The 23,747-nt window shown below is 41.5% G+C and overlaps 1 protein-coding gene across 2 annotated transcripts in view; it reads right to left on the bottom strand.

Moving 5' to 3' along the window:
• gpr137bb (G protein-coupled receptor 137Bb) overlaps positions 1 to 23,286 on the bottom strand; it is a 32,960-nt gene extending 9,674 nt beyond the window's left edge. Inside the window, exons 1-7 of one of the 2 annotated variants that reach the window (XR_007940805.1) lie at positions 22,728 to 23,286; positions 10,726 to 10,775; positions 10,385 to 10,607; positions 10,079 to 10,228; positions 7,715 to 7,843; positions 7,278 to 7,399; positions 5,510 to 5,704 (exon numbers count right to left, since the gene is read on the bottom strand). Coding sequence is in view for 1 of the 2 variants with exons in the window: in XM_051945414.1 (XP_051801374.1) it covers positions 5,590 to 5,704; positions 7,278 to 7,399; positions 7,715 to 7,843; positions 10,079 to 10,228; positions 10,385 to 10,607; positions 10,726 to 10,775; positions 22,728 to 23,123 (1,185 nt within the window). In the remaining variant the exon portion in view is untranslated. Of the gene's footprint in view, positions 1 to 534; positions 5,705 to 7,277; positions 7,400 to 7,714; positions 7,844 to 10,078; positions 10,229 to 10,384; positions 10,608 to 10,725; positions 10,776 to 22,727 lie in introns of those variants that run through there. The other variant, XM_051945414.1, reaches the window with a different exon arrangement.
• Positions 23,287 to 23,747: the final 461 nt, after the last annotated feature.

Raw genomic sequence — 23,747 nt, 5'->3', positions numbered from 1 at the left:
GTCAAAATTGACTCGTTTTAAAGTTTGAAAATCTGGGAAAAAATCTATATTTTCACAGTGAAACTTCTGATGTCCACATTTTCAACATTTTTAGAAAGTCTCTGAGCATTTTTTGGTGGGAAAAAAGAAAAATTAAAAATGTTTCTTTAAGAACATTCACATAAAAATCAGCCAAAATCCAGCGAATTTCACTGGATTCTGGCTGATTTTTATGTGAATGTTCTTAAAGAAAATCTCAGAAGTTTTACTGATATATGTGGAATCACTTTAGATATTTACTCATTTTTAAAAAATATTTACAAGAATTTTCTTGCCTCATTTGGGGGATTTTCTTTTAAATTAAGCCTTTAAGGAACTATTGGAATTTTCTTCCTGAAGGTTTTGCAAATTTTCTGAAATCTGGGGAAATTTTTTTCTGAATTTCTGAATTTCTTTCAGACGAGTAAACCAGATTTTTTGGTGGGCGTAAATGAAGACAACAGGAGGGTTAAATGTGGCTCCACCGCTCTCAGACAGATGAATCGGGTTCAAACCTTTGTCCTGATAGTCACAACTTGTCTTTTTAATGTTGTTTTTTTTTTGTCATCACAAACACACAAACCACAAACACAAAAGAGCTCAACTACAAAATACGTCCTCCCAGCTGTACAAAGAATTTACAAAACCTGCGTCTGGTAGAAATATAGAGTTTAGGCTTTTTCCAGAGCATCATTACAGAAATGTGAACGCTGCAAAACAAGATCCGTTTCCAGCAGAACTTCCTGGTTGGTTCTGAAGCTTCTGGATCATTCAGTTTACATCACTTCTGTTCAACAGTTCAGTCCTAAATGAGAATTAGTTAACAGCTACTATTTATTTTCATTCAACAGGAAGTCCAATGAAACTCAACACGTTAGAAAAGACTTAGAAACGTGGATGTACAACACAGGAGGTGATTGGTTGTCAGCTTATTGATATTTACATTTATTGATCACGTCCAATCAGGTGACAGTGTTTACATCTGAGGTTCTGACAAAAAATATGTGAACAGAAATGACCTGAGGAGTTTCTCAAGGATTATTCAGGGCAGGAAAGAATCAACTATGTCTAAACCAGTCAGACAGCAGTAAAGAGCACGTCTCCGTTAGTTCCTGTCAGTAGGAAGGAGCAGCAGCTCGACTCTGAGCTCCTTCTGGATGTCTACGGCTGAGTCCAGACGTCCTACAGAGAACCTCACTATGGGCTGTTGGTATCAGAGGTTTTGTTCTTTCAGAGCTCATGAGCAGAGCTGAGGTTTGAAACCGATCAGCTGGTAAGTTAGCAGCTCCTCTTGATCATGGCGGTCCGGTTCAAAGCCTACGTTACTGATTCTGATTCTGTACCTTCCCATCTGTTCATTTCACACTGAAGGTTCTGAGACATTTAAACACCTGCTGAGAAAACGACTCACCCCAAAGCCACTAGTTTCTGGCTCAGACCCTCAGCTTCAGACTAGAAGAAACTGACTCATCCAGCTCCACACTGAAACTCTTACAGACAGAAGTACGGAGACCCTGGCATAAATACACCATTTCTCCCAGAAATTGTTGCAGTTACAAATGTTTTTGATATACAGAAGTTTGAAAAAGAAGAGTGGTCCAGAGTTCCATGTGAGAGGAGTAAGAAGCCTGTTGATGGTTACAGGAAGTGACTGGTTTCAGTTATTTCTTCCAAAAGAAGTGAAACCAAAGATTGGGTTGAAGGTTCCAACAATGTTGTCCGGCCCATTTTTTGAATTTTGTGCAAAATTATGTTAATTTTGGCTTTTTTCTTCTGATTTTTTGTGTTTTTCCAATGCACATCAAGGAAATAAACACGTGTATACCAAAAACATTTGTAATGGCAACAGTTTCTGGGAGAAATGGTGGATTTTCAGGAAACATTCCAGGGGTGCCAATATCTTCGTCCATGACTGTAAATATTTGACAGCACCGATGCTTCTTTCACACTGATTGTTTTCATTGGGAGCACTATTTTTTTTACGAACCAGCACTTTTTTAGCATGTTTCAATCAACGATACGGAATGACAGAACAACAACAACAGCCTGAGATATACATGACAAGAGCTACATCGACTCCAAAATCAGTCAGCTGCATGTCCGAAAGATTCCGAAGGAACTAAGGAGAAGATGATGAGGGAATCGAGCAGGTTCAGCGGTGAGGGGAAAGAAGGTGGAGAAGAAGTGGAAATACAAGTCCTGTCTTCCTGCGGTGCTGATGGGGAATGTACGGTCACTGCTGAACAAAATGGATGAACTCTCGGTCCTTAGAAGTGGACAGAGTTAGTATCTGGAGTTCAGTTTACTGTGCAGGATGGAGACAGGTCTGAACAGGAAGGTACCTGACTGGAACTGGGTGGACAGAGTCAAAGCGGTGAGAAGCCCAATGGAGGACTCGCTGTCTTTGCCAACATCAAATGGAGCAACCTTGGACATGTGACTGTGAGAGGGAAGGTCTGTTTGCCTGATGTTGAACCGCTAGCTGTGGGATTGAGGCTGTACGGTCTGCCTCCAGAGTTTACTGCCACCAAGGCTGCTTAACATGTCATCCATTAGACCACGGTGGTTCTTTTGACACCACATCCCAACACCAGACCACCACTGGCATGATGAGGCCCAGAGGAGCTGTAGAGGGGACAAAGGAGCTTGCTGACATCTAAACATGGTTTTCAACAGGCTTAGCTTGCTGATAAAGGATGTGGCGACATCCACCTCCCCTGAAACCTTCACCCACGCTCCCCTCACTGCAACGTCACAAGACCAGACTGGTGCTCTGCTTCCACCAGACACCACGCAGACCCTGAGGAACAACACCTCCACCTCCCTCCAAGGGAAGGATGATGATGGACAGGAGGCTGGACCAGACAGCAGCCCAAACCCCGCTTCACCTCAAACCCCCCTAGTCTTCAGGACCTGTCAGGTGGGATGGGAACCCTCAAGGACCAGACAACATCAACCCGTAGGTGCTCAAGATGTGCTCAGGACAACTAGCAGGAACCTTCACATACCTCTTTAACCTCTCCCTAAGACTGAAGAAGGTGCCAAAGATCTGGAAGACATCCTGCATAGTCCCGGTGCCCCCAGTGGCTTTGATGTCCCACATCATGAAAACCATTGAGACACTGGTCCTGGGCCTGCTGCAGTTTGCATACCGGGCGGACGCTGGTATGGAGGATGTCCTGGTCTACACACTTCACAGAGCTTATTCTCATCTGGAAAAGTCACAAAGTTTTCCGATTCCTCCAGTTGTTTCAACATGGTGTGGCTCTCCAGTTTGGGTTCATGTGGACCAGGACCTTATGGCCTGGACCTCGGACTACCTGACAGGAAGACCGCAGTATGTCAGGCTGCATGGATGCTTGTCTGATGTGGTGATAAATAACACTATCACACCCCATGGTACTGTACTGTCACCTCTCCTGTTCACCCTCTAACCCTCCAACTCCTGATACTGGAAAAAGGTTAGACTAGTTTAGGCACCAAAACGACCGGGCTATGTCGAGGAAAATGGCCCAGTTTGGGTTAAATACAACCCTGTCACAACATGTTCAAAGCTTCTCCTCTCTTTTTCTGTGTTGCCATGGTGATACAGCCCACCCCTTCTAACATGTGATTGGTTGTCTGGAAAGGACTGACAGTAAAGTAATAAAATAAATGGAAAAGTTGTGAAAAGTCACAAACTGTCGTCCAGCAGGAAGCTAGCTGTAGGAATATCCTGGCTGTGTTGGTGTCAATCTCATCTTTGTCTCCGAAGACCAAGAACCAAGTTAGAAACCTCGGCCTGATCTCCAGCGTTACATTCATCAGTTACAAAGTCTGTATTTTACAATCTTAAAGCAGTGAGGATCAGAGCATTCATGTCCAGGCAGGGCTGAACACAAACCAATTTACGCTTCTATGTTCTCTATTTGGGTCATTTTCATTTGAACACTTTGCTTTTCTTTTTTCTTTGTCTGTAAATGAAATGCACCAAACAAAAGTTGCTTTAGATAAAATGGAGAATGTGTCAGATTCATATCGGAGTAATCCTCATTGAAATACTCCTCAAATGATGAAGAAACATTCTTTAAAAGATGCACCACGACATCATCTACAGAGTACGACTTTCAGCATTCTCTGGAGCAGGGTTCCTACACGCTGTTAGTCTGGAAAAAGATTAGGACCAAATTCCTGCAAAGCTCCTCCATTTTAACCACTTCTCAGAACTCAGTTCAAACCAGCATCACAATCAGAGCAAATATCTTCATATTTCATTACAGCTATAACATAGTTGGTTGCAGGTTTTTTGACGTTGCTGTCACCAAATTTAATGATCCGTCATCCTTAAGCTCACTGTGGTAAATGTAAATAGTAACAGAATTTAGGTTTACAGATCTGTTGGTCTCCATACTGCCTCCATGTTGCTTTGATTAAAAATCCTCATCCAAACAATTATAGAGAAATTTAAAGATCTGCAGATATTAGGGTCCGAGCACCATGTAGTAGTATAAAAAATTTGGTACGCATATATCTTTGTACGTCCTGATGAACTCATCAGGATGTACAAAAAAAACCTCTTGCACCAATACCCAAAACACAACAGGAAGTTGGCCATTTTGAATTATGATTCATATTTTGGAGAATTTTGTGTAATTTTTGGACATTTTTTAAAAGGTATAAACTCCAACAACGTAACCCCGAGAGAGTTCAAATTTGGCCAGGATTTACACCAGTCATGATTGACCAAAAGTTACTAAAATGCTCTGCAAAAGTCTGAGGGCGTGGAAATGGAGACCAGCAGAATGCGGTCATTTTGGGTGTTTCACCATCAAACAGGAAGTGGTGTATAACTGGCCTTTACAAGCACCAATCTGCCTCAAACTTTACATGTATGATCAGAGTCTGGCTACAATGGCATCCATAGGCTGATACACGCTCTCAGTTGCAGCGCCACCTGGTGGACATGCGTGAGATAGCGGAACCACAAGGATGCGAGGACCCGACCAACGCTGCTTGAAGCTTTAATTGACATTATTTTTTGATCTATTATCAAAGGCTTTCTGGTAATGCTTTCATTTACTAGTGTGATATTTTTGAGGAAAATTCCATCTATTTTCATTAAAATGACCTAACATCAAGGTGTAAATTCCAATTAATTATAAAGGAAAACGGGAAAGGTTATTTTAATAAGATTTTAAGGCAAAGCTTGGACAGTATGAAAACATTACATCAGTGAAAAATAGTTCATAAATTAGCATCAACATCTCTCTGAGTTTCCTGAAACGAATGCAGTTCCACCAATAAGCTGCAGAAATGCCAATAATCAAGTCAAGCTTTATAAATTATGAGGAGCATATTTTCATTCAGTTAGCTGGAAAATATGGGACCAATAAAGTGTTACGATCTTTGGATCAGTCCTTTACTGTCACACAGAATTAAGGAAACCTGCTTTTGAACCTGACTGTAATCCATGTAGGAACCCTGTTCATGTTTGTTCTGTGACTCTACAAACCTCTACGTCAGTGATAGAACCAAACACAACGACCGACTGGTGTCAGAGTGCAGAGTGCTGCTGTACAGAGGACAGGAGGATCATGGGTAAGGGTGGAGCTCTCCGGCGGTGGCGGTCAGGCGCTGCTCGTCGCTGTTGGTGTGAACGGTGAAGCTGCTGTGGCGGCTGCCCCAGTCGTAGCAGTCCGATGAAAGACTAGGATGGAGAGAAGAAGAAGAGTTAAATATCCTGGAAGATAAACCTTCATGTCTACAGTATTCAGTCCAGACAGGTGAACAGTAAGTTTTATGTGGATATGTCAGCCATGTATCCATTACATTTAGTATTTTTGTGTAATAATTCCACAACTTATATGTAATTTTAGGAGATTATTTTGACTATTTCCTGTTCCTTTACTGTGAACGTAGATATCGCTATGAAAGTCCTTCCAGCCTCTGACAGTACGATCCTTCAGTTTGCTCATTTAAGTCTGTTACTTTTAGTCACCTATTGAACCATTTTACCATCAACTTTACCTTCTAACACTTTAAGCTTTGCATTAAACTTAATCCAACTAATTCAATTTTATCCATTATTTTTTGCCACTTTGGACCATCATTTCCATTACACTATCTACATACAATGCCTGACCAAAAAAACAGTCACACTCTAATATTTTTGTTGGACCGCCTTTGGGCACGGCAATCATTTCCATAAGCTTCCATAATGTCACAGCTTTTATTTCTGTCCAGACATGCATTCATTTTCTACCAAGATCTTCTACTGATGATGGGAGAGTCAAAGTCTTCTCCAGAACATCTCAGAGGTTCTCAGTGGGTCTGAGGTCTGGACTCTGGAGGACAATCCATCTGATGCTCCCTGATCCACTCATTCTCAATGTGAGCCCATGAATCCTGGCATCGTCATCTAGGAACATGAAGAAAACCTCCACTGATGGAAAGACCTGGTCCTTCAGTATCTTCAGGTATCAGCTGACCTCATTCTTTGGGAACATAACGTTGGTGAACCTGACCAACCCCAGATCATAACCCTAACCCCCACAGGCCATGATGAGGGCATCACTTCATCTGCCTCTCTTCTTACCCTGATGCCCCCATCACTCTGGAACAGGGTAAATCTAGACCTATCATCGAACCACATGACCTTCTTCCATTGATCCAGAGTCCAATCTTTATGCTCCGCAGCAAACTGAAGCCTTTTTTTCTGATCAGTGGTTTTCTTAGAGCTACAGCTGTTTAGTCCCAATCCTCTGAGTTCCCTTCATGTGGAAATGTTCTTCCTTTCACTATTAAACAGTCGTGAGTTCTACTGTTGATCTTCTACAATCATCTAAGAGTTTGTTCCTGAAGATGATGGTTCTCCACCGTCCTTCAGGTTTTAATGATGCGTTGGACGGTTCTTAACCTGATTTTAGTCCTTTCATCTCCTTAGTTGTTTTGTTTTCTTGATGCAGCCCAATAATTTGACCCTTGTGAGACAGACTAACATCCTTTCCATGACCACAGGAGATGTCTTCCAACATGGTTGTTGAAGAAATGGGAATCAGCGAGGGTTAAAGAAGTTGTTTCATCACTGCAGTAATTATCCAATCAAGTAATAATTTTTCCTTCCCCACTAAAACTAACTATCTATCTATCTATCTATCTATCTATCTATCTATCTATCTATCTATCTATCTATCTATCTATCTATCTATCTGTCCATCTGTCCATCTATCTGTCCATCTGTCTGTCCATCTGTCTGTCCATCTGTCTGTCCATGTTCGCACCTCGCTGATGCATTCTGGGGAGGAATGCTCCACGCCAGGTCATCATCGCTGTCGTATCGGCGAGGGTTGTCGAAGAAATATCCTCTGGAGGAGAGGATGTGGTTTGGCAACCCAGCGGTGCTCTGTGGACAGATGTAGAGATTCCTGCTTCAGTTTCAGAAATGACAGCGTAAGGATGCAGCACATTAACCATAAAACACAGCACTGTTAAAGATCAAATGATTACGTAGAAGGCACAGTGACTGTTATCAGTGCTGTACTGTGGTGTTAAGATTTAAGGTGAACTTCTTCTCTTCCTCGATGAATGACATTACAAACTCTAAAGTTACTAAAGATAACAAGCAGCGCGTTTTTTTATTGGGGACTAAAACTCCAAACTTTCCACGGTGAATGTGGAACTGCTTTTAGAGTGCATCATAAGAAGCAGGAGGACTGACCCTGTCCTGAGGAGGTCGTCGGACCCTGAAGAAGAAGACGACCAGCGAGGTGGGCAGCAGCTCCCACACAAACAGAATCACTCCGAACACGACGTAGCCGGCATCTCCCAGCGACGAGCGCAAGTCTGCCTGGAAACACACAGATCAGAGTCAGAAAGACACCCTTTAAAGATGACTTTTCAACAGTGTTGGACTCCGTAGTGTTCTCTGGACCATCCACAGTCTGATCAGAGATAACACGCCATCATTCAACCTCTGGCTGTGGAGGTGGTGTCCAGGAAACAAAGAGGGCTTTATAGACGGTTCTGGGGAAACCTGGTCAGACGGCATACAGCAGCTCTCTTATCTAGCAATATGTCCAGATTTATTTGAAACCTAAAACAGTTCAGAGGTGAGACCAGGAAGCAAAGTCTTATACGTTTATCTGCTGCTTCCTTATGGCTCTCACCCTCCCACTGTCTTATCAATCAGGATTGTTCCACTCATCTTAGTCCCGGTTCCACATCCAGTCCAGTCTGATCTCCAGTAGAACCAGTAAAACCAGTAAAACCACAACACAATAACCTATAAATAACCACAACTCTCCATTTTAATCGCAGGTATCTAGAACTAAACATTTAGTATTTTATTTTATGATCAAAACGACAAAGTCAGACAAGAAAACCCACCAAAAACAAGACACAAAACGACAAAACATAAAAAAATGACAAAATAGGAGACTAACAACACAAAACAAAACATAAAAGAGACTACAAATTCGATAACAAAGTTAGAAAGCGACAAAAAATTGGAAACGACGAGACAAAAAACAAAACGACAAAAATGGTGCACAGAAGAACAAATAAAGCAAAATACAAAATGACAAAAGTGAGAAACAAAATGACAAAAAAGTAGACAAACAACACAAGCAAGACAAAAATGAAACACAGAACAATAAAAATAAGAGAAAAATGACAAAAGTGAGAAAAAATGACAAAAAACGGGATAAATGACAAAGAACAAAACAAAAAAGAGACTAAAATTTGACAAAAAAGTTACAAAGCGAGAAAACCATGGACAAACACCAAAAATGAGACAATAAATTATACAAATGACACAAACAAGACAAGAACTGGCAAAAGCAGGAAACAAAACAACAAAAAATAGACAAAAAACAAGCGAGACAAAACAGCAAAAACGAGAAACAAAATGACAAAAACATGAGAAAAACAACAAGAAGATGACTGATTTAAACAACTTTGAACAAATACAGACAAAATTTGACAAAAATGAGACACAAAACAACAAAAGAACAAAGAACAATCCAGTATTTTACTCTGATCCAAACAACTTGTCATGGTCTAGAAATGATTTTAAATTTATAGTTTTACTAATTTACAATCTGCAGTTAATGTCTTCTCTGTAATTTTTACACTTTGAGGGCCGGATTGGACCCTCTGGAGGACCGCTTTTGGACCACGGGCCTCATGTTGGACCCTCTGGAGGACCACTTTTGGACCACGGGCCTCATGGTGGACACCTCTGGATTAGAGACTGTCAACCCTGTCCATCCTCTGCACCACTTTCTAACCCATGCTACATAAATATACTACTTTAACTGGTCCTGTATTATATTTTAAATACGTTCTTTAATGGAGGTCTAGATTGCCTTTTTAATGACTGCTGGAGGACAACACATGGAAGTTGTCCTTCAGTCTGAATCCACCTTCATGTTTCCTCATCAGTGTCTTTGGACAGCTCCAAACCTGAACTCAGGACAGTGGACTTCTATCTGCAGATGTTCTCCACATGATGGCGACCTCCAGACAGCTAAAAAAGCACCTTCATTTATGTGTAGCTGGATTCATGAAATGGCAACCAAAAAAAACAACTTTATGTGCAACCACCTGACAAGAACAGAGCCAGACACGTAGAACACTGGATGAACTTCATGACTTCACTTTTCTGTCAGATGTCGTGCAGAGCGTCCATGCTGTCTTTAACTGTTCACCTCAAAGTTATGGACAGATGAAGAAACGTACATCATCTTCATGCCTGTCTCACATTGACCAAAGAGATGGAAGTCTTCGTGATAAGCTGAGACCCAACCCTCCTGTCCACATTGTCCTCAGGATGTCGGGTCCAGATGGGTTTGGTTTTCCCACAGAGACTGAACCTGTGTTTCACTGTCTGAGACCTGAGTGGATCCAAATGATCTGCCTCTGACTGGACATCTCTTTTATGAAGGCTGGGGTAGGTTTTCCACCAGTCCAAACACCTCTATGATTAGCAGAGCTGCAGTCCAATAAATGAATCAAATATAACCCTAAACAGAGACACCATGTACAGATTTAAAACCAGGTTCCAGTCTGCAGCTGCTCCTACCTGGTCTGAGACGTTGTACCAGTCGTAGTCAAAGGAGTTGATGGTTTCGATGTTGGTCAGGGCGAGCACCACCAGGTTATAACAGGCTCGAGACGCGTACAGTAAGACCACCATGATGCCGATGAGAGTCACCTGACACACTGACGTCCCCTGAACACACACACATCCATTATTTACAGTCTTCATCCACTTGTACACATTTTGTTCATTACCATATGCAACAATATTTACAGGATTCCTTCCAGTGATTCTGAACTAAAGGTCTGTAATGTTTCTTTCAGCTCTCTCTTGTCATCTGGACCACACCTTTGACTCCAGGTAGATGTTGGCCAGCGACATCTTAGCCACCTTGTACAGGCAGACGGACAGCGAGACGGCACAGAGGACGAACAGGCTGTCGTTGATGGTCACCCTCACCAGGACAATGGTCTTCACATCAGCAGCAGTCATCTTCACCAGCAGGGCACAGACCAGATTCACCACCAGGAAGATGAAACTGACCCCCAGGAAGACCAGGTACAGAGGAAGTCTGGAGGAGGACAGACACAAAGATCTCTAGAAGGACCGTCTGAATTCACTGCTCTGAGACCCAACACAGCGTTTGACTTTGGATCTGATTTATGGCAGAATATGTCAGTTGGAGTTACCTGTACTTCAGCAGGGCAGGTGTGTACTTGGACTTGGCCTTGAAGTAAACCTGTAAGAAAAGACAGAAAGCTTACCCACAGACTTCTTCGTCACTTTGTTTCTCGCTTTTGTCATTTTTTTTGTCTCGTTGTTGTTGTGTCCATTTTTTTGTTGCTTTGTAACTTTTTGTCTCATTTTTTGTCTCTTTTTGTTTTGTTTTGTGTCGTTTGCCTGATTTTTTGTTGTTCTTTGTCTTGTTTGTTGTGATATTTTGTTTTATTTTTGTAGTTTTTTGTCTTTTTATTGTCTGACTTTTGCCATTTGTCTCACGTTTTTGTCACTTTGGGTCTCCTTTTTAGCCTAGCCGCGCTAGACAACCCACGGCAATGAATTTAATTCTCTGCCAGGGTCGGTCTAGTTACCCTTGGTAAGCCTCGAGGCTGGATGCTCCTAAAACTGGCCGACGAATCACCATAAAGTGGAGAGTCAGAAGGCGGGCGTAACTAAGTGACGACAGAGGCGTGACGATTCTGACAGAAACAACCGGAAACAACCATAGAAACAAGGATAGACAAGAAGATGGCTGCACACAATAAACAGTTATCTTTTGACTCGGCTTTGGCCACAGCCCTTAAAGATTTGAAGCTAAAATTCAACTTGAAAGATAAACAAAGGACTTGAGCTTCACCCATTGACTGTATAAATAAGGCTTCACCGAACTACCGCATCCTCTGATTTCCGGCACTCTAGGAACTACATCAGCCTACTCGTTGCGCTGATTGGTTGTATACCTACCCAATTGCTGCAGAGTGATTTGAAAGACAACCTTTTAGCCCGCCTCCCTCCCTGTCCAGAGTTCCTAGACCCTTGTGTCTTCAGACCTGGGTCTAGCGTGGCTGGGCTATCTCCTTTTTGTAATATTGTGAAAATTTTCAGAATGTATTTTTCTGCACTAAAACAGAGGAATCATTAGGAGTTGTGGTTAATTATAGGTTATTATGCTGTGGTTTTACTGGTGTGATCCACTTCAGACTGGACTGGATGTGGAACCTGGACTAAGATGAGTTTGAGTCTCCTGCTGTAACAAAATCTGAACCCATCCTTGGACATTAGTGGAGCTCTATGCACTACATGTACTATCTTTGGGCCCATTTTGGTTTTGGTCCCATTCTTTGCTAATCTATGCACATTATGTTCGGGTACTTTTTTCCCAAAAATCTTTTTATTTAATTTTAAATTTAAAAAAAAAACAAATATAACAATGAACAGGTTCGTAAACACAACAACATGCCCTTTTACAGAAACAAGTCCAAAGCAACCTACTACGTCATCTCTCACACTTCAATGTCCTTAACATACAACATAAAAGGTCCCCAGACACTCTCAAAAATTTTTTGTCTGCCCTTCAGCACATAAGTAATCCTTTCTAGTGGGAGGGTAGACATCATCTGTTGTCTCCACTGATGCAACGTAGGCCCATGGATCATCTTCCAACATAACGAAATGCATCTCTTCGCATTTAACAGGCTTATATCTATAAATACTCTTTCACCTTTTGTATTTATATGTTTTTCTGGGTATAAATCAAATAGGAACAGTCTAGGGTCCAACACAATGTTTTTAGCAATTACTTTCTCAATTTCACTTCTTATTCCTTCCCAGAACTGCACAGTTTTTTTACAATACCACATACAATGAACCAGTGTTCCTCTGGATTCATTACATTTTGGACACACATCAGGACAATTCCGATCATACCTATTAAGATCTACTGGTGTTACATAAATTCTCATTAACCATTTGTACTGTATTAGTCTGAGACGTGTATTAATAGATGTGGAATGTGTCAAGTTGCATGCATCTCTCCAATCTTCCTCTGACAACACCAATGACAAATCTTCTTTCCAAGCTTTAAGTCTGCTGTATGAATCTTCTGACATTTTAGATATCATGACATTATAAATCTGTGATATTATGCCTTTTTTCCGACTATCTTTTGTCGTCATCTCTTCTAAAGTCGATGGAGTAGGTTTTGTTAGAACATTATTCTGATTTTTCTGTATGAAGCTTCTGAGTTGAAGATATTTAAAGAAATATTTTTTCTCTATATCGAATCTATCTTGCAACTCCTGAAAACCCATTAGTGTGTCAGATTCAGATACACACGTGGACAAAATTGTTGGTACCCCTCAGTTAAAGAAGGAAAAACCCACAATTCTCACTGAAATCACTTGAAACTCACAAAAGTAACAATAAATAAAAATTTATTGAAAATTAAATAATCAAAAACAGCCATCACTTTTGAATTGTTGATTAACATAATTATTAAAAAAAACAAACTAATGAAACAGGCCTGGACAAAAATGATGGCACCTCTATAAAAGATTGAAAACTATTTGACCAGAGTGACATGATTAACTCAGGTGTGTCATTTAATTGACATCACAGGTGTTTCCAAACTCATAATCAGTCAGTCTGCCTATTTAAAGGGAGACAAGTAGTCACCCTGCTGTTTGGTGAAAAGGTGTGTACCACACTGAACATGGACAACAGAAAGCGAAGGAGAGAATTGTCCCAGGACATCCGAAAAAAAATGATAGACAAACATCTTAAAGGTAAAGGCTATAAGACCATCTCTAAACAGCTTGAAGTTCCTGTGACAACAGTGGCTCATATTATTCAGAAGTTCAAGACCCACGGGACAGTAGCCAACCTCCCTGGACGTGGCCGCAAGAGGAAAATTGATGACAAATTGAAGAGACGGATCGTTGGAATTGTATCCAAAGAGCCCAGAGCAACCTCCAAAGAAATTAAAGGTGAACTCCAAGGCCAAGGTACATCAGTGTCAGATCGCACCATTCGTCGTTGTTTGAGCCAAAGTGGACTTCATGGGAGACGACCAAGGAGGACACCACTGCTGAAAAAAACTCATAAAAAAGCCAGACTGGAATTTGCAAAAATGCATGTTGACAAGCCACAAAGCTTCTGGGAGAATGTCCTTTGGACAGATGAGACCAAACTGGAGCTTTTTGGTAAGGCACATCAACTCTATGTTCATAGACTCAAAAAGCAAGCATACGAAGAAAAGAACACTGTCCCTACGGTGAAACATGGAGGAGGCTCAGTAATGTTTTGGGGCTGCTTTGCTGCATCTGGCACAGGGTGTCTTGAAAGTGTGCAAGGTACGATGAAATCTGAAGACTATCAAGGCATTCTGGAGAGAAATGTGCTGCCTAGTGTCAGAAAGCTTGGTCTCAGTCGCAGGTCATGGGTCTTCCAACAGGACAACGATCCAAAACACACAGCCAAAAACACCCAAGAATGGCTGAGAGAAAAGCGTTGGACTATTCTAAAGTGGCCTTCTATGAGCCCAGATCTGAATCCCATTGAACATATGTGGAAGGAGCTGAAACATGCCATTTGGAGAAGACACCCATCAAACCTGAGACAACTGGAGCTGTTTGCTCATGAGGAGTGGGCCAAAATACCTGTTGACAGCTGCAGAACGCTCATTGACAAATACAGAAATCGTTTAATTGCAGTGATTGCCTCAAAAGGTTGTGCAACAAAATATTAAGTTATGGGTACCATCATTTTTGTCCAGCCCTATTTCATTAGTTTGTTTTTTTAAATAATTATGTTAATCAACAATTCAAAAGTGATGGCTGATTTTGATTATTTAATTTTCAATAAATTTTTATTTATTGTTACTTTTGTGAGTTTCAAGTGATTTCAGTGAGAATTGTGGGTTTTTCCTTCTTTAACTGAGGGGTACCAACAATTTTGTCCACGTGTGTAGGTAAAGATCTTGAATCATTTTTAATCCTTTGGTTCTCCATTGATGAAATACTGTATCATCTCTCCCAGGTACAAATAACTGATTGCCCCATAAGGGACTGAACTGAGACAAACTGTTTGGTTCTTTTAAGTATTTTTTGACATCCCTCCAGACTCTAATCATATTTTTAAGTATTGGGTTTTTTGCCTGTTTCAATAGTTTTGTAATTGTATTTGAGTACAAGTATGGAGGGAGTTCTAAATGCAACCCTTGGCTTTCCATTTCTACCCAGTGAGATAAATGATTTGTGTAATAAAACATCATAGATCTTAACTGTGCACCCCAATAATATAATTGAAAGTTTGGGCATTTCAGGCCTCCACGATCGTATGGAAGATATAACAGAGACAGACGTAGTCTTGGCCTTCTATTATTCCATATAAATCGTAAAAGCATCTTTTTTATTTGAGAAAAGAAGCCAGGAGGAGGTGGTAGGGGAATATTTTGAAACATATAGAGTATCTTTGGTAACGTGTTCGTTTTTAATATATTAATTCTCCCAATCATAGTTATTGGTAACGACATCCATCTTTCAACTGAATTATTTAGGTCTGTGTTTATGAGACTATAGTTTGTTTCTACTATCTGTTTTAGATCTGGTAAAATTTGGATTCCCAAATACTCAAACTGTGAGACAACATTAAATTGTAATGCATCTTGAATTGGATTGGCTCTCTCCTTTGCATTTAGTAACAAGATTGAAGATTTAGTTTTATTTATTTTATAACCAGAAATACTACTAAAAGAGTTTATTATTCCCAGAATAGTTGGTATTGACTTCTTTAAATTAGACAAAAATAAAATTACGTCATCAGCAAAAAGGGAAATTTTATGACTCGTTGGTCCAATCACAATCCCATTCAGCTGAGGATGAGAACGTATTGCAATTGCAAATGGTTCTATTGCTAGTGTGAATAGTAGAGGGGAAAGTGAGCAACCTTGCCTACAACCCCTACAAACATTGAATGGTTTTGAAATGTTTCTATTAGTCTTAACTTCGGCCGTTGGATTTTTATACAATATCTTAATCCATTTTAAAAAAATTTATTCCACACCCAAATTTTTCAAGGACCTGATAAAGGTATAACCACTCTACTCTATTTAATGCCTTCTCGGCGTCTATTGACAGAAGAGCAGTGTCCGGTGCATTATTATTATAATAAATTATGTTTAATGCTCTTCTTACATTATGAAAGCCCTGTCTACCCATTATGAACCCATTTTGATCTTGATCAATTATATCTGGTAAAATGTTTTGCAATCGCCGAGCTAAGACTTTAGTAATAATTTTTAAATCAGAATTTAGCAGACTAATGGGTCTAAAGTTTTCGCATTTATTGGGGGGTTTACCTAATTTTGGCAAAACGGTAATCATTGCTGTGTTCATTGTAGAAAGGAGACAATTTGATTGGAAAACTTCTTTAATCATTTCCAACAAAGGGGTAATTAATGTGTCTTTGAATTTCTTATATAAATCGATGGGGAGACCATCCGGCCCTGCCCTTTTCCCAGATTTCATACTGTCAATTGCTTGTCCTATTTCTTCTTTTGTGATTTCAACATTTAGAGCATTTTTGTTTTCCTTTGAAATCTTAGGTATATCTAATTTATTTAAAAATACATTTATATTCTCTGATTGTATATTTGTTTGTGCTTTATACAGCTCTTCATAATAACTTTTAAAAGCTGTATTTATTTCCTCTGGGTCCAATAAGATTTGACCATTTGCTTTAACAGATGTGATGGGTATTTTATCTTCCAATTGTTTTATTTGCCATGCCAACAACTTGCCAGCCTTATCTCCCTGCTCATAGAATGACTGTTTAAGGCGCAAAAGACTTGACGCAGCTCTAAAAGCAGAGTATTTATCATATTCTGCTCTCAGAATCAATAATTCTTTTTCTAATTGAGAATTATAGCTTCTGTTAATTTTCTCCTGAAGTACTTTTATTTTACATTCTAATTGTGACCTAAGCTCTTGATTCTTTTTAGATTTAAAACTTGAATAGCTAATTATATGTCCTCTAAAAAACACCTTAAATGCTTCCCATTTTGTGCATGCCGTTGTTTGTGTAGTATTAATTTCAAAGAAATCATTAATTTGTTTACCCGAATATTTCACCAAATCTTCATCTTGGAGCCATTTGTGCTGAAATTGCCATCTTGGGGGGTCTCTTTTAAGCTTAGACTCTCTGTAGACTAAACAGCATGGAGCATGATCCGAAATAACAATGTTATCATAAGAGCAGTCGTAAACTTTGGATTGCAAGATGATGGAGACAAGAAAGAAATCTATTCTAGAGTAACTTTGGTGAGTACCTGAATGACAAGAATAAGTTCTAATGTTCTGATTCCTTTCTCTCCATATATCCATTAATTTTAAGTCTTTCATAGATCTATGAATTGTAGCTCTACAGCCAACATGTGATTGATCGGCTCCACTTGATCTGTCCAATTTTGGGTTTAGTGCACAGTTGAAGTCTCCCCCAGTTATATGGGAACCTTGAAGAGTAGAAAGAGTAAAGAAGAGATCACTGTAAAAATTACTGTCATCTGTATTGGGTCCATAAACATTTGTCAAATTTAGAAATTCAGAAAAAAGAATACCCTGGAGAACTAAGTACCGCCCCCTTTTATCCTTAATAATGTTTCTAATTTGAAAGGGAACTGACTCGTGTATTAATGTTATAACCCCTCTTGACTGGGATGAAAATGGTGCTGTGTACACATTACCCCTCCATCTCCTCCTCACCTTCAAAAGACTGTCATCAAGAAGATGTGTTTCCTGTAAAAACACAATTTTTGAATCCATCTCCTTTAATTTATTCATGACTTGTTTGACTTTTTGAAGGCGTTGCAAACCCCTACAGTTCCACGATACAAACTTTAAATCTATACCTTGAGACATAAATACCATATAACGAGTAACTTGGATCTAAGGCTGCTTTGTAATATGTCTCTGTCTCTGTGTTTTTGGGCACAACAAAAGCAAATAGTAGAACATACCTCCAACAGGTAAAACAATAACACTCCCCTTTAACCCCACCCTCCCTCGCTTTGTCTCCCATTATAGCTAAAGACCAGTCCACCTAGTGAGGATTGGTCAAACCACTTCCTTAAATTACCAATCGCTGCTGCCGCTATATAATACTATTGTTTGATTGAACTCCTGCTTAATTACATTTAAACACAGACTATTTATCTAAATGAATGTAGAAAAGTATAAATCAAATGTATAAGATAAAGGGACCACTTAGCCTCTATTATTAATTTGAATCATAAACGTAATGTCAGCATATAAGATTCAAAAATATGAATTCAAGTAGAAAAAGAAACACATATACTTCATGTATAAATTAGTAAAGAGGTCTACAACAAAAAAGAGTATGTGGCATCTACCCTGAGATTAATAACATAAACATCATCAAAGTAACAAAAGTGTTCCATGAAGTGTCAATCACTGCTGTTTACATGACTTATGAGGACCGTCAGTCACTCCGTATTACAGCTCTTCATGACTTGAGTTTTCCTTAATGTTCTTGAGGAACGCATTTGCTTCTGCAGGTGTTTTGAACACGTGTCTTACCGCTATAAGTCACCAGAAGCTTTGCAGGGTAAGCTACTCCATGTCTAATGTTCATCTTTCGGAGCTCCTCTCGTATGGGGTCAAACTCTCTCCTCTGTTGGATCAGCCCTGTGGCCATATCCGAGTAGAAGCGCACCTGCTGGTTGTTGTAGTGGATGTCCTTTTTGTTCCGCGCAGCCTGGAGGACCTCCAGTTTATCCTTGTAGTTAAGAAAGCGCATTATCAGTGCTCTTGGACGTGGTGCGCCGTCCCTCTTCGGCCCGATCCTGTGCGCTCTCTCCAATATGAATGGCGACAATGGCGTCTCCTCTCCCCCCAGCGCCTCCCCTCCCCCCAGCGCCTCCCGTATCCAGCTCTCCAAAAATGCACACACATTGGCTCCCTCAACTCCTTCAGGCATATTCACAAGTCTTAAGTTGTTTAGACGTGACTTGGCCTGCAAGTCCAAAAGTTTGTCCTCTATAACCTTGTTTTTAGCTTGTAAAGTGCTAACTTTAGCCTGTAGGTCAAGCACCTCATCCTCGGTACCTGATATGCGCTGCTCCGCTTGTGTGACGCGCTCATTGCACTCCTTTATCAGGTCTCGTACGGCCGCAGTCATGTTGTCGAGTTTTGTGTTGAAATCCGTTTTCATTGTAGCAATCTCACTCCTTACAGAGGTCAACATGGCCAGCACTTGGTCCATTTTACCTTCCACAGATCTGTCTTCCTTGCCGACGACCGGCTCTCCATCTGCACGTTCTTCATTAGCGTCCAGCGCGTCCTGCGTAGCCATGCTATCATTAGCTTGTGAAGGTTCACTGCTACGAAGGTTACAGTCAAATAACTTCTTCTGTTTAGTTTGTGACTTTTTCCCCTTTGGCGTCTTTTTAACCATATCTTAATACGATATTCTGGCGATAACGTGTTTAAGCAGGAGTTATTTAGAAATTCTTTTAGGAGCAGCAGCAGAGCGAAGTGAAACACGTCTTCCTCGGCAGGCGCCATAATCGAAGTCCATGTTCGGGTACTTTTAACCAGGACCTCTACAGAGCTGTAAATACCGGAACTCCTCAGCTTCAGAAACCTTCTCCACTGATGTCAGAATTGGACAAACCGCCTCCAGTCTTTTCTGGAACCTCCCAAAGCCAACAGACTCAGACTTCATACTACTTATCATCTGTTTTTATTCTGTTCTGTGACTCTATGTGTGTTCAGGTACAACAATGAATGTGCACAGTTATATCCATAATTAAGCCATCATCAGGTTTTACCAGCAATATCTGCCTTACAGTGTTGATGTCTGTGGCCTTTCTACCACCAACCAGCCCAAAGGCACCAGAGTTTTAAGTGAGAAACATTTTGAGGTACCAAAGTCTCTGAGACCCTCCAGAACGGTTCAGGTTTGGTCTCCAGATGTCCTGTGTGAACGCTGCCTCCCAGCCAGCGGTCTACAGCGTTTTATCTCAGCGGCTCATTGAATCGATTCCATCCTGAAGGTGCCTCGTTATGGAATAAGACACCGTAGTGTTTGGCCGGAGAAAATAACCTGCGTCATCTCAGCTCTCAGGGACGAGTGACTGAAAGCTGCTGGTGAAGAGGCTCTTCTAGAGTCTAAAAAAAGCAGAGTCTTTGTTTTCAGGTCTATTTCAGAATCTCCCAGCTGCTGGAGATGAATAGGTGGAGAAGAGAGGCAGCTGCAGCCCTGATCACAGCCCAAACCGACAGAATTCATGACATCTGATTGTCAGCATCGTGTTTTTTCATGTTCGTACTCATTTATCACAAAACAACGACCATGAATCTGAGCAGTGACGACAGGGGCAGTTTTTTTCTAGCTGGCGGGCTGGATCATCCCTTACATGTTGGGTTCAATGCTTGATTTTCAGTTTCTCTTCGTCATACATTGAGCAAAACCCTGACCTCCAAATTACTCCTGATGTGTGCAGAAATAACAATAATATCCATGACTGAAGGACACAACTGTCTGCTCATTAAAGGCAATGATGGATGCAAAGCTGTTAGTCCTAACAGATTAAAGGTGGGTTGAAGGTTTGTGTTGCATGTAAACTCATACATAACCTGACAATAAATGTAAAAAGGTGTAAAGGATCAGTAAAAACTAAGCCCTCTGTCATGTGTAATGTTGGTCATGAGTGTCCTGTCCTTCTTTAGAGATATTTGAAACCATGTGTAGCTGCTAGTCACGTTGGTTTTATTGGTGAAGACAGATTCTCCAGAGTGAACTGTTCCTCCACCTAAACCTGAACGCTCCTAACTCAGTATTGGACCTCTGGCCCTGTAACGTTGCTTAATGTGGAGAGAAAGGAACAGTGCATCTAATTTATTGCTTTAGCCCGTTGAGATGGTCAGTCATTGGTGAAATATAGAAAAAACTCTTGGTAGCTCTGATCTGGAACCAGACTGGGTTCTGCAGAGTTCAGTGACTTTCACACTGTGATCATCTCAGCAGATTTATTTTTTAATTACAAGTCAGTAGCGAGTACTATGGAGTCTATCCCAGCTGACTCGGGTGAAGGCAGGGGACACCCTGGACAGGTCACCAGTCTGTCACAGGGCTACATATACAGACACACAATCACACTCACATTCACTTTGGGGACCAGTGTCCAGATGTACCCTGCTGACCAGAGCACCAGTTCATTTTAAGAAGTATGAACTTTCTATGTTCATTTCAGTGGACTTCAGAGACATCCATCCATCATCCATCCATCATCCATCCATTCATCCATCTATCCATCCATCCACCGTTCCATCATCCATCAATCATCCATCCATCCATCATCCATCCATCCATCCTTCCATCATCAATCATCCTTCCATCCATCATCCATCCATCCTTCCATCATTCATCCATCCATCCATCTATCCATCCATCCATCCTTCCATCCTTCTATTCATCATCCATCCATCCATCTATCCATCAATCCTTCCATCCTTCCATCCATCATCCATCCATCCTTCCATTCATCCATCCATCATCCATCCATCATCCATTTTCCTTAGATCATAAATTCATCCATCCATCCATCCATCCATCCGTCCATCCATCCATCCTTCCATCATAAATCCATCCATCCATCCATCCATTCATCCATCCATTCATCCATCCATCCATCTGTCATCCATCTATCCATCCATCCATCTTTCCATCATCCATCTATTCACCCATTATCCACCCATCATCCCTCCATCCTTCCATCATCCATCATCCTTCCATCCATCATCCATCCATCCCTCCATTCATCCATCCATCATCCATCCATCATCCATCCATTCATCCATCTATCCATCCATCCACCGTTCCATCATCCATCAATCATCCATCCATCATCCATCCATCCATCCTTCCATCATCAATCATCCTTCCATCCATCATCCATCCATCCTTCCATCATTCATCCATCCATCCATCTATCCATCCTTCCATCCTTCTATTCATCATCCATCCATCCATCTATCCATCAATCCTTCCATCCTTCCATCCATCATCCATCCATCCTTCCATTCATCCATCCATCATCCATCCATCATCCATTTTCCTTAGATCATAAATTCATCCATCCATCCATCATCCATTCATCCATCCATCCATCCTTCCATCATAAATCCATCCATCCATCCATCCATTCATCCATTCATCCATCCATCCATCTGTCATCCATCTATCCATCCATCCATCTTTCCATCATCCATCCATCATCCATCTATTCACCCATTATCCACCCATCATCCCTCCATTCTTCCATCCATCCATCATCCATCCATCCTTCCATCATCCATCATCCATCATCCTTCCATCCATCATCCATCCATCCCTCCATTCATCCATCATCCATCCATCATCCATCATCCTTCCATCCATCATCCATCCATTCATCCATCTATCCATCCATCATCCATCAATCATCCATCCATCCATCATCCATCCATTCATCCATCTATCCATCCATCATCGTTCCATCATCCATCTATCCATCCATCCTTCCATCATTCATTCATCCATCCATCCATCCATCCATCTATCCATCCATCCTTCCATCCATCATCCATCCATCATCCATCCATCATCCATCCACTGTTTAATCCTCATTAGGGTCATGGGGGTTTTAGTCTATCCCAGCTGACTGAGGTTGAAGGTTCACCTGGACAGGTAACAGTCTATCACAGGGCTACACATAGAGACAAACAGTCAGACCTAAGGACAGTTTAGAATCCCCAATTAACCTCAGCATGCTTCTGGACTGTGGGAGGAAGCTGGAGAACCTGGAAGAAACCCACACATGTACAGGAGAACATGGAGACTCCATGCAGAAAGATCCAGGAAGGCCGGGACGTGAACCGGGGATCTTCTAGCTGTGAGGCAACAGTACTAACCACTGATCCACTGTGTTATCCACTGTGTTATCTAATTATTGTTACTGTTGCCATCAGGTACCAGAGGGGGCATCAATTCAAGAATGACTTAAAAATAAAGTATCTATGGATCAAACTAACACAGTTCTGGTTCAGTAGACTAAGGCCTGCCAGAGATCCAACCCTACAGGATCTGTCCCCAGAGTCACCAGTAGAACCAGTAGAACCAGCAGCCTGCTCACCTGTGCACAGTAGAGGTTCATGAGGCTGAGGGTGAAGAACTGCAGGCAGACCGGGAAGCAGTAGAGCAGCCAGAAGGCGAAGGGTCCCAGAGCGTTGGCGGTCACACAGTCTCTGAAGTAGAAGGAGAAGAGGAGGGCTCTGAGGGCGGCCCACAGCAGACACAGGAACAGGAAGGCCGTCTGGTAGCTGAAGCGCTTGTGTCGGTAACGGAGCACCAACCAGAGCTGGGCGTAGACGAAGGCGAACAGCAGCGAGTAGAAGATGGTGTAGGCGATGGTCAGACCCAGCTTCACGTAGGGGGGTATAGCCGGGCTGATGGTGGGAGGGGGAGGGAAGTGGGAGCCGTTACCGGCATGCTGCTGCTGCTGGGATGGATTCCCCTCCATGGCCTCCATTCATCCCCCTGAATGGGACGGAGAGGAGCTCAGAGACGGAGCAGCAGGAGATCCTCCTCAGACCAACCAGGAGAAACGTCTCAGCTCCTCAGACGGCCCTTCATCCATCCACTCTCCTCCAGACACACCGTCTGACTCACAGGGATGGAGGAGGAGGAGGAGGAGAGACACCGCCCCTCTTTTTGCCGGTGCCTGCTGGACAGCGATTGGTGGGAGGCGGTCACATGACGCTGCTCTGACGTACGCTATTGGCTGAGCAGGAGGAGGGATGCTGCAGAGAGGAGAGGAAGGACACACACACACACAGTCACACACACACAGCCACACACACACACACACACACACACACACACACACACACACACACACACACACACACACACACACATTTCTACTGATGGCTTTAGATTCTTACATCCTGCAGCTACATTTTTTTTACACTTTTACCCTCCTGTTGTCCTCATTTATGGCACAAAAAATATTGTTTCCTTGTCTGAAAAAAATCCTAAAATTCAACAAAAAATCCTCCAAATCAATAAAAATTTGCAAAATTCCATGAAGAAATTTCCTTCAAAGTTTCGCTTTAAAGTTTCCTTAAAAAAGCAAATTTGGCAAGAAATAAAA

The sequence above is a fragment of the Acanthochromis polyacanthus genome, chromosome 3 (assembly GCF_021347895.1).
Source record: "Acanthochromis polyacanthus isolate Apoly-LR-REF ecotype Palm Island chromosome 3, KAUST_Apoly_ChrSc, whole genome shotgun sequence".
NCBI lineage: Eukaryota > Metazoa > Chordata > Actinopteri > Pomacentridae > Acanthochromis > Acanthochromis polyacanthus.
Note: the sequence above shows the minus strand (reverse complement) of the source record. Positions and strands in the feature narration are given on the sequence as shown.